At 33.3% G+C, this 13801-nt stretch overlaps 1 protein-coding gene and 1 long non-coding RNA gene across 2 annotated transcripts; both read left to right on the top strand.

Annotated features, from left to right (window-relative positions):
• The first annotated feature begins 6664 nt into the window (after positions 1-6664).
• On the top strand, positions 6665-9873 carry LOC111717089 (uncharacterized). The gene is made up of 5 exons (XM_023492605.1): positions 6665-6801; positions 7229-7335; positions 7974-8009; positions 8505-8552; positions 9657-9873. Exons 1-5 carry the CDS (start codon positions 6711-6713, stop codon positions 9741-9743), a joined length of 369 nt encoding a protein of 122 aa, XP_023348373.1. The 5' UTR covers positions 6665-6710; the 3' UTR covers positions 9744-9873.
• Positions 9874-11598: 1725 nt separating this feature from the next.
• LOC111717090 (uncharacterized) lies at positions 11599-12453 on the top strand. The gene is made up of 3 exons (XR_002768669.1): positions 11599-12020; positions 12258-12297; positions 12364-12453. It is a non-coding gene; the product is annotated as an uncharacterized LOC111717090 (long non-coding RNA).
• Positions 12454-13801: the final 1348 nt, after the last annotated feature.

Here is a 13801-nt window from a genome sequence, read left to right as displayed (position 1 = left end):
AATAGATCATCCACACTGTATCAGCTGGATAAAAAAATTGTGCATCTGTAATGTATTAATAAGCATAAGCATACATATGCTATATAGAGTTATCCAGCGCTTGCCTAGGTTGCAAAGATATGGATTTAAAAATTTGCGTGGCAATGGCTCAATTCTTTTCTTTGAGTTCTAGCCACAAGCTTTGATTTTCTAATCCCTAAATCTTTGCACCCCGATGCTGTAAACCTTTAATATTTCATACGATAAATTCTTTTAAATCAGATAGTTTAGTATCATTAGAGTGCAAAGATACACACTATTTAAATCTTAGTTTTTTGATTTATGAAATTGTAGAAAACATCTGATCATTGTTTATTGTTACTTGACCGATTATCATTTTGTTCACATAAATATATGTTACAGGGTAGAATATACAGTTTGAGACTCAAGACACCAAGTGCACAAAAATGTACTGAAATGTTCTAAAGTGCACCATTTTAGTACACAAATGCTCAAGTGGTCAAGAATCTGGCATGTAATGTCCTAGAATATAAATACAATCTGTTCATGATATATCTTCCTTTCCGCTGCTGCATTAACATTTAATTTTTAACAAAAATATGACATCTATAATTAGAGAACATGTATACTATACTCTGGCTTTTTGGAAGATTAAGTGGGTAAATTAGATACATATACTTGTTCATTTCGGTTGCAATCTCAAGCTGGCTGTAGATCCATTTCATGTTGTGCATGAGTTCTCTTGGTGGCACCATAATAATTCTCTGTAAGGTCGGGTAAGTTGGGTTTGTAGAGGTATTTTACCTAGACTCAGTTGTTGGAGGTGTCCACAGTGGTGTTGTTCATGTCGTCCTGGATGCCCTTCTCCTTGGTGAGCTTCTGGAGCTAATTTTGCGTGATGGGATTGTTTTCAGTGGAGGTGGTGAGCAGGGTTTGTTCTTGGATGTCCTGGATGGCCAGTGATTTGATGAAGGAGGAGAGGAGAGGTTCCACCCAGGTGATGGTGTTAGAAGGGACGGAGCCATAGACCATGTAGTTCTGGGTTATGTTACTTTGAGCCACCCCCTGTGGATCTCATTCAACTTCAGTAACAGGTGGTTGCCACCTCCTAGCAAGATGGCGATCTGACCCGTGTGATGCAAGGTCAAGGTTCCTGTGAATGACCTCCATTTGTGAAGAATTGAAAATGAGAACCCGGAACTTGAGGTCTTCTCCTATGGCTGAAAGTCTCAGACTTTTTCCCGTGCAGTCTCAGCTTGACCTCCGTAGTAAGAATGATCTTTCCTTTTCCTGCGTAGGTCATCACTCTCACCCTGTAAGAGGTCCCAAGGGAGTACATGGAGGGAGAAGGGCGGACTGAGAGATCAGACTGAGTGTCATTCTGGATCTCTATGGAGAGGTCTCCAATGAGAATATTTTCCGCTTGGGGATTCATCTATCTGTGCTGACCTTGAACACTTTAAGGCGGAGGCCTGGTTACTGTGCATTCAGGCCCTGCGGGGGACTGGGAATCCGATGTGCAAGCATACTTTGGACCATACTTTGGAGGCCCTGTTGTGAAAGGTTATCTTGCATTTGTAGGCAGGGTCATGGGCATGGGTGCAGCATGGGGCAAACATGATTGTCAGAGATGAACTTAAGGATGTCAAGAGAACTCCGTTTGGCAACTCCACAGTGCATGTTGAGAGGGTAAGGATCAGCCTGGAACCCTTTGACTGTGCATAAGGTGTAGGGCCGTCTAGGAGGTTCATTAGATTGAAGCACCTGAAGGACTCCAATACTCGTAGGAGCTAGGTCAAGGTCATAGAGGCCTGGGTTGGGTCAGTAGTTCTTCTCCAACTTGTTCACATACTGTGCAAGGAACAGGAATGTGGCTGGAGGTCGGGTTGGTATTACTGTTGTTCAGGTCAGCGGTAAGGTTTAATCATTCAAAATCATACATACTCTAGGACAGTCGCAAAGGCTTTAGAATATATGTTATTTATATTGCTAGAAGGCTTATTGGTCTACAATTTTTATTTTTTCACATTTCATTTTTTACGAATAAAGTTAATGCTAGCAGTCCTAAGATTAGAATATAGTTTTTCTTTTTTCCAGCACTACCTCAAAACCCTTTGCAATTGGTTATCCAATTAGGGGCCATAAAAACTTAATCGCAGCACATGTAAACCCATCCAATCCAGCTAGGTTTCGTCCAAAGCTTTTGTTAATTCATGATATGAAATTGGGATATTATCTCTAGCTGAGCCAAGATTTAATATTTTTTTGCTTGAACATTTTTACTAGTCTTAGTTGTTCCTGATATAGATGTCATATAGATTGCAGACTGTTATACCGACCTCTTATGTCTTTAAGGTATTATTAATGATTTTTTTAACAGTACGTTGGTGTGAAAAGTTATTTTTTAAATTGCGAATTAAATATTTTGTTACTTTACCTTTCTATGTATTTTATAATTATATCTTTTGTGATTTACATCTTTTGTTACTTATATTAATTGTTATTTACCTTTTATTGTATATTTGATATTTTGTTCTGATCCACAAAATTTAAAAGTAAAGTTAAAATGGATTGAAGAGAAAAAGGTGAACACCAATAAAATGTTTCCCAACTCTTCAACCTTTTAAAAATAGATGTCCTTGTTTACAAATTTAGTCAATTAATCAATCCCTTTTAGAAATTTAAATTTTAATTTTGAAAACTTGTCTACATTTCTAGGAAATAATAATAATTTTTGATCTTTTTTGAAAAATAGTTTTACTTTTTTAACATGGTATTATTTTTTAACCTTTTTTCCTTTGGTTTTTGAAACAGGGCATTTGTTCTATAGAAATTTTCAGAACTAAGTCCAATAAATTTCTCATGAATAATTGAATAATACATTTTGTAGATCTATTCCTAGAATTAATTCATTCATAGTATTCATAGTTGGAACGTTATCATGTTTAAAATTGTGGTATACAAATAAAAAAATTGGAAGAAATCACAAAAGAATACTTTAAACCAATGCGGTTCTCTTATGTCAGGAAACTTTATAACAGAATGAGAAGGTCAAATTTCTGCAACATTACTGGAGTTACTTTGAGTCTTCCTGGCACTTCTTTTTTGGTCTTACACATTTAAAGTAAGAGAAAAACTAACTTTTGCATGAAACAATTATGTCAGAAGCGTTTTTTTGCAAATAAATATATTTTAATTTGTCCCTTTTTATGGCGAGTGAACTTGAAGTTGATTACTGAAAATATCTCATATTAAAGAATTAAAATGATATATATATTTATGTAAATTGTTTTTAAAGTTTAAAAATATGCAATGTTTGGATGCTTTTCCATCACTTTGAATTATACTAATTTTTTATACTAACTCTTTGTAAATAACTTTCTCTGCCATCACATCTATGTTGGATAGGTTGGTTTTTTGATTGTAAATGTTGTTAAAGCACTGAAACAAAATTAACTAAATTTTTTACAGTACTAATCAGAAACCCTTCAGCCAAATAGACCATGAAAAAAATCGCCCCCTCAAAATTTTGGCTGATTTTCAAATCCCTTTTCCAAGTACTGCACCTAATAACAACAATGACCAGTGAAGTTGATTAAGCTAAATAAACACGTCAGAATCAAGTGTACATTTTCCTCCAAATGTCCTGACTGGATCAGAAAAACCTGGAATTAATTGCAATTAATCAGACGACTTCTTTATTGTCTTTGATCTTTGAAACTGTAAACGGCATTTATTTGTCAATCTAATTTTGCAGATTTGATTGATGAAACAATAATTGTAAAATATCCCTTGTGATAATTGTCTCATGTATTAATCTTATTTGTATATTTGTAAAATTAGATTGAGAAATTCAAAGATCAAAGACGCTGAAAAAGTCGTCTGATTACTGTCAATTAATTCTGGGTCTTACTGATTAAGATTATAAATCCTACTTTTGCCATTATTTTTCCCATAAATTTTGTTACCCCATTTCTTTCCCAGATTTTGGAATAGTTATATAGAATAAGCAAGGTAGTGTCTACAAATACAGGAAAACAACAAAAGAAAATTTTAATGACCATCCGGTTTTAAAATGTTAAAAATGTTTATATAATGTATATCACCTTGTTGAAATAACACCATCGAGCATGCTGATTCAAAGTGTGTAAGATCTAAATACGTTCAGAATTAGAGCTTAGCAACTTGGCATTAACTAAAAAATATCGAAATAGTAAACTTTTTATTTGAATCCCATCAAATAATTCAACAAACAGAAAAAGTTTTATAATAAAATTATTTAAACAGCGCTGTATCAAACAGTTTAGCAATTCAGAATTAAGCAATTTTCGTGAAAAAATCTGATTTTAGTAAACTTTTAAACAAGGCATTGTTTTAAATAGTTATGGAAGCAGTTGGTGTTTACCAACAAAGCAACTGCAAAATCAACAACAATAAATGGAAGTCAAACATTAAAGATGACAAACATGATTTTAAACATGTGTCATGTAAAATATACCTCAAAATTTCTTCTAGCAAGTACAGCCAAATAATCCTGCATCATTGATTGGAATGTTCATTATTTAGAACAAAGAATTAGGTTCTTTGCTACAAACTTTTCTAACTTTTCAAACTTTTCTAATCCCTACATCTCAGTTGACCTAGCACCACGGCAGTGCAAACATCTCCGTTGTTATATCGGAGGTTTTTTTACAGTGTCTTTAGTGTAAAGGTATGAGATAATCGTTTAAATTCAAGCGTGATATCTTCAACTCAGGCTCTCAAGTTCGATTTGAAATCGTGATTTAGAAAACAATAAGTCTAAAGGCTCAAAAAGACAAAATAAACCCAAAGTTTCTAGCGGAGAAAGAAGTGACGTCACAGCTCAAGCCTGTGCGCTCACAAATTCCCTCCACTCCGCCAACGGAGAACCAAAACTTAAACTATAGAACAAACTAATAGCTCACAAATTACGAAAACAATCAAAAACGAAGTGATACTTTTAAATACAAAAATGTCGTCTGATAAATGCCAAGAGTTATTTGCAACAGTGCAATCTACTCTATCTCAATTAACGATCGCATGCAAGACTAGTTTCATGGAAATCGGAACTGAGATTAAAGAAGCCAATAACAAAATTGGAAACCTGGAAACAATGGTAAAGAATCTAACTGTTCTTGTCAAAGACCAACAGGATAAGATATCAAAAAAGGAAGGACAAGATCTAAACCAAGAATACATCGGACAAGTAATCTTTAAAAGAATTCCTTTTAGAATGAAATCTCTAGCTGAGGAGAAACTCAAATGTTCAGAAGTACAAAGATTCCAATGGTTACAGACAACCAGTAATGGAGACTTCTTAACCCTGTGGATCTCACACAACTCTAACACAATGATGACAAATGCTATCAGATTGAAACTCAACTGGGAAAGAGAACTTCCCCCCAACTCTCCAGAAAGAAAACTTGTTTCCTTGATAATAGTTGAACAAGTTGCACCAAGATCCTACAGGCCACTCTTGGCTAAGCTCAAAAACGAGCTGGTCAATATGAGGGAGAACGGTACCTTTGTACCTACCTTTGTACAAACTGTAAAGTATGAAGCTAACTCTGGAACTTTAGCATATGTATATCAGCAGAAGCCTATGAAATCAGTAAGAGCAACAGTCCTTGGTTACGTAGCCAATCGTCCTTTGGAAGGACGAGAGTTCAAGAACGTTCCCTGGTATGATACCAGGACAGGACAACTACAGGGAAGATTTAATGAGAGACCGGGCGCTTCAGCTGCAAATGGTGCTATAAGAAAAACTGCGCAAAGTAGACCAGACAACAAGCATCCTCAGTTTGCATCAGGTTCAAACAAACAGCCAATTATAGAGAGGGGAGGGGGGAACTCTCAGCATACCTATCCAGACGATCCAGGCGATCCAGCCTCAATTTCTGAAGAAGAGATGGATCAGGATCAGAGCATTAATGCAAAACGTAAGAGATCTCCAAACCCAGAAACCCCAACTAAACCTAATAAACCAGCCAAAACAGCCTCTTCACTGGCAATAGAAAACAGAAAACCAACTCCCATCAAGCCGTTTTCAGCAGAGATATCTAGCCTGGAAATCGACCAAACCAGTAGTGAATATGGCCTAATAGATGGAATATTGAAACTTCACGCTAGCACAGAGGATGTGAACCTCGATAGAGCAGAGAATGAGGATGATGGGATAGCAGCTCCTCAAGAGCCCCAAGATGTTGAGACAGAGCCGCTAAATAAGGACAACACCACCTTATCCATGAAAGCAGCTTCTGCCCTCTACAATAAAGTCACCGCTGCAAAAGATAAGTTCAAACGTTGAATTCATATTGAAGGAAGTAAAAACTTTTTGTGAAAATGTTTCAAAAATATTGAGGAAATAGTTTTGATAAAATGTGTGCAACTATATCTGTAATGTTCCGATTGTCTAAAATTGAAACTAAATGTCTAATATTAAAACTAGATGTCTAAAATTAAAACTAGATGTCTAAAATTAAAACTAGATTTAAAATAAAAAAAAAAATTCTGGCCTTTCACCTACAAACCTTGACTCTAACACCTTATTGCTGAGATTCACAACAAAGAGGAATATCGAATTAAATTAATCCATAGATCTGAATGGATCGAGATTAATGTTTAATCCAGAAATTCCAAAAAACAGTTCTGACTTCTGCTCTACTATATTTACGATGTGATCACTGAGCATGTTTAAAATATTTTATTTCAGATTGAAAGCTGTGGCAGAGACAACAAAGTTTTTCCGGTTTGATGATGTCTGGGTAACAGGGTACTTAGGTACATCTTTTAAAATACTATTACAATTATTACAGAATTGATTAATTGATTTGAGAGACTGTCGAAGTGATATTATTTGATTTCCAGTTTAGAAGTTTAACTTGCATGCCTGATTCACTATGATAACTTTTAATCCTTTATTTGAGCGTAAGTTATTGTTACAGAGAAACCATAATTAAAAGTTATCAAGTTTCAGATTGAAAACAAAAGATATCCGCATCATCCTTCAATTGTTTTAAATCATATTTTGAAGAAAAAAATCATCAATTTAAGAAATGATGGCCTATTATATGAGGATTACAGTTTAGATCTAAAACAAAACTTAATTACATCAGTTAGCTTTAATTTTTGGACCTTCTTATGTTTCCAGCTTTGTACTCCATTTGTGCTTGGCACTTTAAATAAACAAATATAATTTTTACTTCAGCGAAAGAGTTAAAAATCAAGCATTTGGATATGACACAATTTTTAACTATAAAAAAGAAAACTGGACTATTGTTTAAATCTGTTCAAAATCCAGAAATCTATCACAAGGAATAGTAATGTATTAAAATTTATTAATGAAAAAAATTTTGATCAAAACATTTCAATAAATTTTAAAGCACTTTTTTTCTTTTTGTGTTTCTTGGTCTAACATACCATCCCTGATTTTTATCTAATACTCAATTTCTAAATAATCTTGATTTAATTATTCGTTAAGTTTTAAACCAGAATATAATATTTTTAAATCGTCCCCAGGGACTTATTATTTGGAACTCCTATGTCTGTTCAGCGAGTTCAGATCAAGGTTTCCAGGTGCACTGATTTATTTTAGATTTGCCGAGTTTCTTCCCAAGCTACGTCAATTTCGTGGTTTTTTTTCAAACAATTTTCTAATTTAAAATACAAGGTTTCAGATTAATATTAAAATTTATTTTAAAACATGAAATAGAGGGTATGTGATCGCTAAGTGACATAATATTTCCAATGTACGGCCTAATTAGAAAGATAAGATATTATTTATTGTTTGGGTGATATTTGACATGGTATAAAATGTCTTTCTTGGCTACGTCAAATATGAATTAAAAACTTGTCCTATAAAAACACAAATAATATCCTGCATTTTCTAAATATGCCATACATTGATAGTTCAGATCTTTTTCCAGTAATAGACACAAAACTAAATGCTGCAGGATTTCTTGGCCATATTAACAGGAAGAAATTTTGAGGTAAACTGTGTTGTTAATCGTTTTGGATAGTTTCTAAAGAAAATTTAATAAAACTTCCAAAATTTCAAAACTGTATTCTGTTAAATTTTGTTTAAATTTTCAATAGCTTTATTCTGAAAAAAATGGAAAAACTATCCAAAAACTCTCAGTATTAACATGTTCGTGTTTGTTGTTGGCTCGTTTTTGGTAGTTTTTTGGTAGTTTTTTGGTAGTTTTTTGGAAGTTTTCAACTTTTTTCTTCTGAATTTAAACTTTATGGCAAAAATACGACTGAAGATGTTTGAAATAATTAAACAAAATCTTAATTTTTTTAGATAATTTTTTATTTCTTACAATATCCTACCAATGATGTTATGCTCATCACAATTTCATAAGATATAACTTATTATATACAAATATATATTACAAATTTATTTTGAATATTGTTTAAAATGTAAAAAAATAAGCTTAAATTGACTCTATTGTAATTTGCTAATAAATTCTAAATATATTTAGATGTTTTACACCCTACATCAGCATTCTCGTTGGTGTTATTTCAACAAGGTGAACAATTCTAACACTGAATCTGATAGAATATGAACAATGTACTAAACACGCACCTCTGACCCTTCAGTAAAAGTAAATTCAACCTAAAGTCTGACCGCGTCAAGTTTGCTGCATCGGCTAGTTCTATTGAGTGTCAGGCTTCATTTACCCACTGACCGGTCGATACTGTACAAATTGGGACCAGAAAAGTTGACCCGGCTCGGAAATTCAAATGTACTACTGCTGCCCGTGTAAAAAGCCCAAATAATTTCTTCAACAAAAGTGTCTCTTTGTTTATTCATTTTATTCACAAGTTGTCTGTTTATGACATTTTTTATATTTACAAAAAAATTCACGATTATCACAAAAACGATCATTTACAACAAGAATGTAATTTAACCCTATTCCTGCTGGGGGGGGGGGTCAATTTGACCCCTCCCTGTAGTTTTTTTTTCATAACTCAAAAAGTATTGGTCTGAGACTTTTGAAATTTTCTGACTTTTCTTACATACCCAAAGCCCTCCCTTTAGGCCTAAAACCGGGCTTTAATACTAACTGCCTGAGTCCTCAGGCACACTGCCTGAATGACTGTTTTTGCCTGTAACAAACTAAATCTTTGTTTTGACCCACTTTCACTTGTCAGATTTTGGTAAAATTTTTGGAAAGCCTATAACATAAGGAAACGGAATGCACAAGTTTTGCGAAAAAAAAATTGCAAATTTTTGGCAAACAACCTGTCAAAGGAAATTTGCTCATTTTTAGTTTTCCTTGATTAAAAATCAGGTTATTTAAAATTTTGCAAACATTTTTGCATATTTGAAATGGCATGGTCAAGGGCTTTTCAAAAATGTATAATTTTTCATTTTTTGGACAAATTTTTTTTTGCAAACATTTTTACTATACAACTGGATTTTGCGATAAAAAATTCAATTTTTGCAAATTTGCAATTATTTTTGCAGATTCTAAAAGTAGAGCACAAGAGCTTTCTAATGACCCCCCCCCCAGCATGTCCTGGTTTTCAAGTACCCCAGCAGGGATAGGGTTAAAAATGAATGGGATCTAAAACTGAACACAATAAAAAAGAAGCGAATCAATTTTTTCAAAATTATTTTTCTGTTTAAGTGCTTCAGCAACATCTACCATCCACAAGTCAACTTATCAACTATAGATGTTATTCCTGAGAGGGTTATGCTGAAAGAGCTGAGCTGAATTGAATATCTTCAAAATTTCCATAACTCTGATGATAACTTTGAGAAAAGTGTATTTTGAAACAATTTAACCTAGTAGAAAACTGTAAATGCATGTATTGCTTTATGTAAACATAAAACTAAAAAACTTTTTTCTGCAGAAGAGTTTTATTGATAAATTCATAACTATGAAACGTGTTACAAATTACAATATAAATATGACAACATATATGTGTCCCTATCAGATCAAGGGAAAATGTAGAAAATTTGTCTTACTGAGCTGAAAACTTTAGAATGGTGGATATTGAGATCAATGCTTGATCGCCTGGTTTTACCAAACCCAAGATTAGGTCAATATGCATTTAATATCCAAGAAAGAAGTTTGAAATTCAACCAACCAGTGTGTCATGTTAAAATGTGCTCTTTAACTTTTGAAAACCTGGTTTTTATTTTTTGCGCATTTCTGGTGTTGATGGTGTCATATCGATTTAACTAAAGATCGATTGAATGAACGTAAATTTTGTTTGGATTAATGTTTAAGACCATCGTTCAAACTGACTTTAGTCCTCAAATGTGATAAAATATGTTTTTTAATAAGTTCATAATAACATGAGTCATGATTAAGATTGTATTCTTTAAAGTGCTCTAAAATCCCACTTGTTAACAGTAGACTATAGTTCAATCTGATATTAGTCCAATGATATAGCAGCATATCTGTAATTGTTATCAAACGTAACTTTTACGCAGTAGGGATATCCAAAAAGAGAGGACTAAGAAGAGTAAGTAATGGATGGTTAGAGGGAAAGGTAAATACTATGAAAAATGTTTCCCACTTCAACCTTTTAAAAATAGGTGTCTTTGAATTTTGAATACAAGAATTATTGACTAGTAGATTTTTAAAACTTTAAATCTTTTTTTGTTGTTAAAAAATTGTATTATATATTACTTATCTCTCTGAGACTGAGTTGTGATCATCTCGGGTGTTTTCGGCTGACTGCTGAGGTGAGGCGGGAGCTGGGATGAGCGGGGATTTGACATGTGTGGTGTGCTTCATTGCGGAAATGGATCCTATGTACACACACATCTAGAGAATTAACAGAGGCATTTGAGTCGGTACAATCGTCTTCCTTATATTTCGAATTTATGTTAACAATATTCTATTCTCTATGCTTGTAATTCTAAAAAAGTTTGTTAACAATTCAAACGTAAATTAAAAAGTCATTCTTTATTATATTGATATTATAGCCTACCACTTTAAACAAGCAATGTAAAATTAAAGATTACTTCATAGTAATTTGATAAATATTTGTGACTGAATTGTAGCGATGAAATAAATAAGACCAAATGAATAAGACCAAATAAACTGACTGAATATATATTTATCAAATACAGTATTATATACCAGATGCAGTATATCATAATCTAAACAATAACATATGAAGTATGGAATAAGCTGTGTACTGCATTCCAGGAATCCAGGGGCGCCACAGAATATCAATTGATCGGTTATTTAGCTCGTTTATATAGGCACTATGCATGCACTCGAGTTAAATTAGCTCAAAATTGAAGTAAAAAATCCACACATAATCAATATTTCTGTTTCTTTTGTAGACTCGTCTTCCTGATGGGAATGGTGCCTGATGCTAACCAACAAAACTCTGTAATGGTTGAAGCCATGCAGTACAAAGATATTGTACAAGGAAGGAACTACTCATAGTACTGGTTGAATAAGACGGTTCAAATTAAGTATCAACTCCATCAACACAATCATGAATAAACTCAAATATTTTACCTTTATAAATAACATCGTTCCTGAACTTTTCAAAGCAAGGGTCCGGAACAATATTAGAAACATCCCGGGTTTAAGGAAGTCCTGGAAAAAATAGCTTGTTTTTAAGATAAAGTACACAAACGACCCCAATTTTTCTAAAATTTTTCAGGCCTTTTGTACTCAGTACACTGAACCTTAATTTTCGATAAAAAAACAGTAATAGTTTAAGCTTCACATTGAGGTGAAATTTTTTGATTTTTCAACCCTTTTGTGCATGAAGAGAGAAGATCAGAAATAAGATGGTTGTGCATTTATTATAATTATTGATTATAACATTTATTATGATCAATCATTTTTCTTATTTTTTATTTAAATCTCAGCCATAAAAAGTTATTGTGAAAGGCATTCGAATTGATGTTTACAATGACAATGTGTTGGCAATACCTTGAGAGCCCAGAATATAAGAACAACAGTTTCATCCTTTGCCGAGGACACAGTAACATTATTGTTAGAAGTCAAGGAAGCAAGGTTATTTTTAAAAAGTTTTTTTTTAAGAATTAAGTCTTTGCTACTATATCAAATGTTCTAATCCATATATCTTTGCAGCCTGATGATGCAAAATTTTGATATTTCAAACTTAGACTATATGATCTAAGTTCTAACAGAACTCATAGCTAAAAATATCTAAGGTGTACAAGATTGGGTTGCGAAGATATGGGGAATAGAAAATCTAAGTTTAGCAGATTAAAAATATGGTTTATTTAGTGGTATGTGAGCTATGATGAAATTTCTAAAGAAGAAGGAGGTGCATTCTTCTATATCTATATAAAAGTTTCAGTTTGATTGGGAATAAAGTATAGATATTTTACAGAGAAAGGTTATCCACCATTTTGTGATGGCTGGAATTATATTACGACTCCTGGCACTGCTGCAAGGTGGGATTCAATGGAAAGGGACTGTAAGCGCAATTACAAGACCTTTCATTCCTGATTTACAACGAAAACCTTCGACTGATCAATTATGTATCTGTAGAAACTCTTGTAATAGTTAATTACTTAGTTTGCTGTTTTATATTTAAAGAATATTAATATTTACCTTATAGAAGGGCCGGACAAAGATTATTCTAGATTTACCAGGAATAAATGTGACGTCATCCGCGTTGACTTCACACGAAATGTTTACTTACTTGCGTACACTCCTATCTTGCGGATTTTGGCACAGCATTATAAAGAGATATTTACACTGAGTTCTCTGTCCTTGATGATCAGTCAAAAGTTTGCAGGGTACCGTTGTAAATCCAGGAAGCTTCTCTTTAAAATTACGCTTACAGTCCCTTTAATAGAGATTCAATATGAAAAAAAAATTTCATATTTAAATCTTCATTTTTGAAAATCTTATTTGTAAACAAGACATTTAGCTTGATCATTACTTCCTAAAAGACTGTTTGTACATATTGCATTATTTTTTGATTCCAGTTCTTTGGCAATACTGCTCTCATTTTTCATTTTTGATTCAATCTTGTTTTTTGGCCCTACTGCTCTCATTTTTCATTTTTGACCTTATAATGTTTGAACTTTTTAATAGAAGGAATTTAATGGATTTTCATGTATTCGTGTAATAAATGCATTAACATGTTTGTCATCAAAAACAAAACAAAAAAATAATTTTTAACATTTTCTGACAACTATTTAAAATCTAAATTAACTTCTGTCTAAAGCACCCTCAAAATTAAAACTAAGTGTCTAAAATTAAAAAAGATGTCTAAAATTAAAACTAGTTGTGGAAGACGATGTTTCGACCTCCAAAATAGAGTTCCACAACAGATGAAGAACGCGGCATTCTCATCAGTCTCATGTGTTCAATTAGATTATGATATACAAAGTTGTTCTTATAAAGAAATATATATACTGGAATGAGTCTACCCAAGTTTCATTAGAGTCTGTCCTCCGACCTCTATATTGGTGACCCCAACGAAAAACAGTGATTTTTCCAGTACATGACTCCGTCAAGTGATATTTCTTTCCGAACTTTAATTCTACTACTCCGTGAAAATGAGACAGCTAAATCCGCCCTTGCCTCCGCCGTCTCACTAGTTCATCCTTCTCCCTCTGCCGAGGTGTCTCTGGTTACAGATGCCTCCGCCACGCACGTTGGAGCCGTTTTACAACAGCAAGAATCAAGAAATTGGCGTCCTCTGTCCTTCTTCTCTGCCACATACCCAACAAACAAAAACCCGTGAAGAACACAAGATTATTTGGTTTATTTCACACGAGTGACCCGTCATTATCCCGTGATAATTCACGTGTTGT

Source organism: Eurytemora carolleeae, unplaced genomic scaffold, assembly GCF_000591075.1.
Source record: "Eurytemora carolleeae unplaced genomic scaffold, Eaff_2.0 scaffold2358, whole genome shotgun sequence".
Taxonomy (NCBI): Eukaryota; Metazoa; Arthropoda; class Copepoda; order Calanoida; family Temoridae; genus Eurytemora; species Eurytemora carolleeae.
Note: the sequence above shows the minus strand (reverse complement) of the source record. Positions and strands in the feature narration are given on the sequence as shown.

Bases quoted from the DNA above. Each gene is read 5' to 3' on its own strand.
- LOC111717089 (XM_023492605.1), top strand. From the start codon at position 6,711: ATGTTTAAAATATTTTATTTCAGATTGAAAGCTGTGGCAGAGACAACA. The intron at 6,802-7,228 runs GTACATCTTTTA...TTTTTACTTCAG, and splicing joins CTGGGTAACAGGGTACTTAG to CGAAAGAGTTAAAAATCAAG. The intron at 8,010-8,504 runs GTAAACTGTGTT...AAATATATTTAG, and splicing joins TAACAGGAAGAAATTTTGAG to ATGTTTTACACCCTACATCA.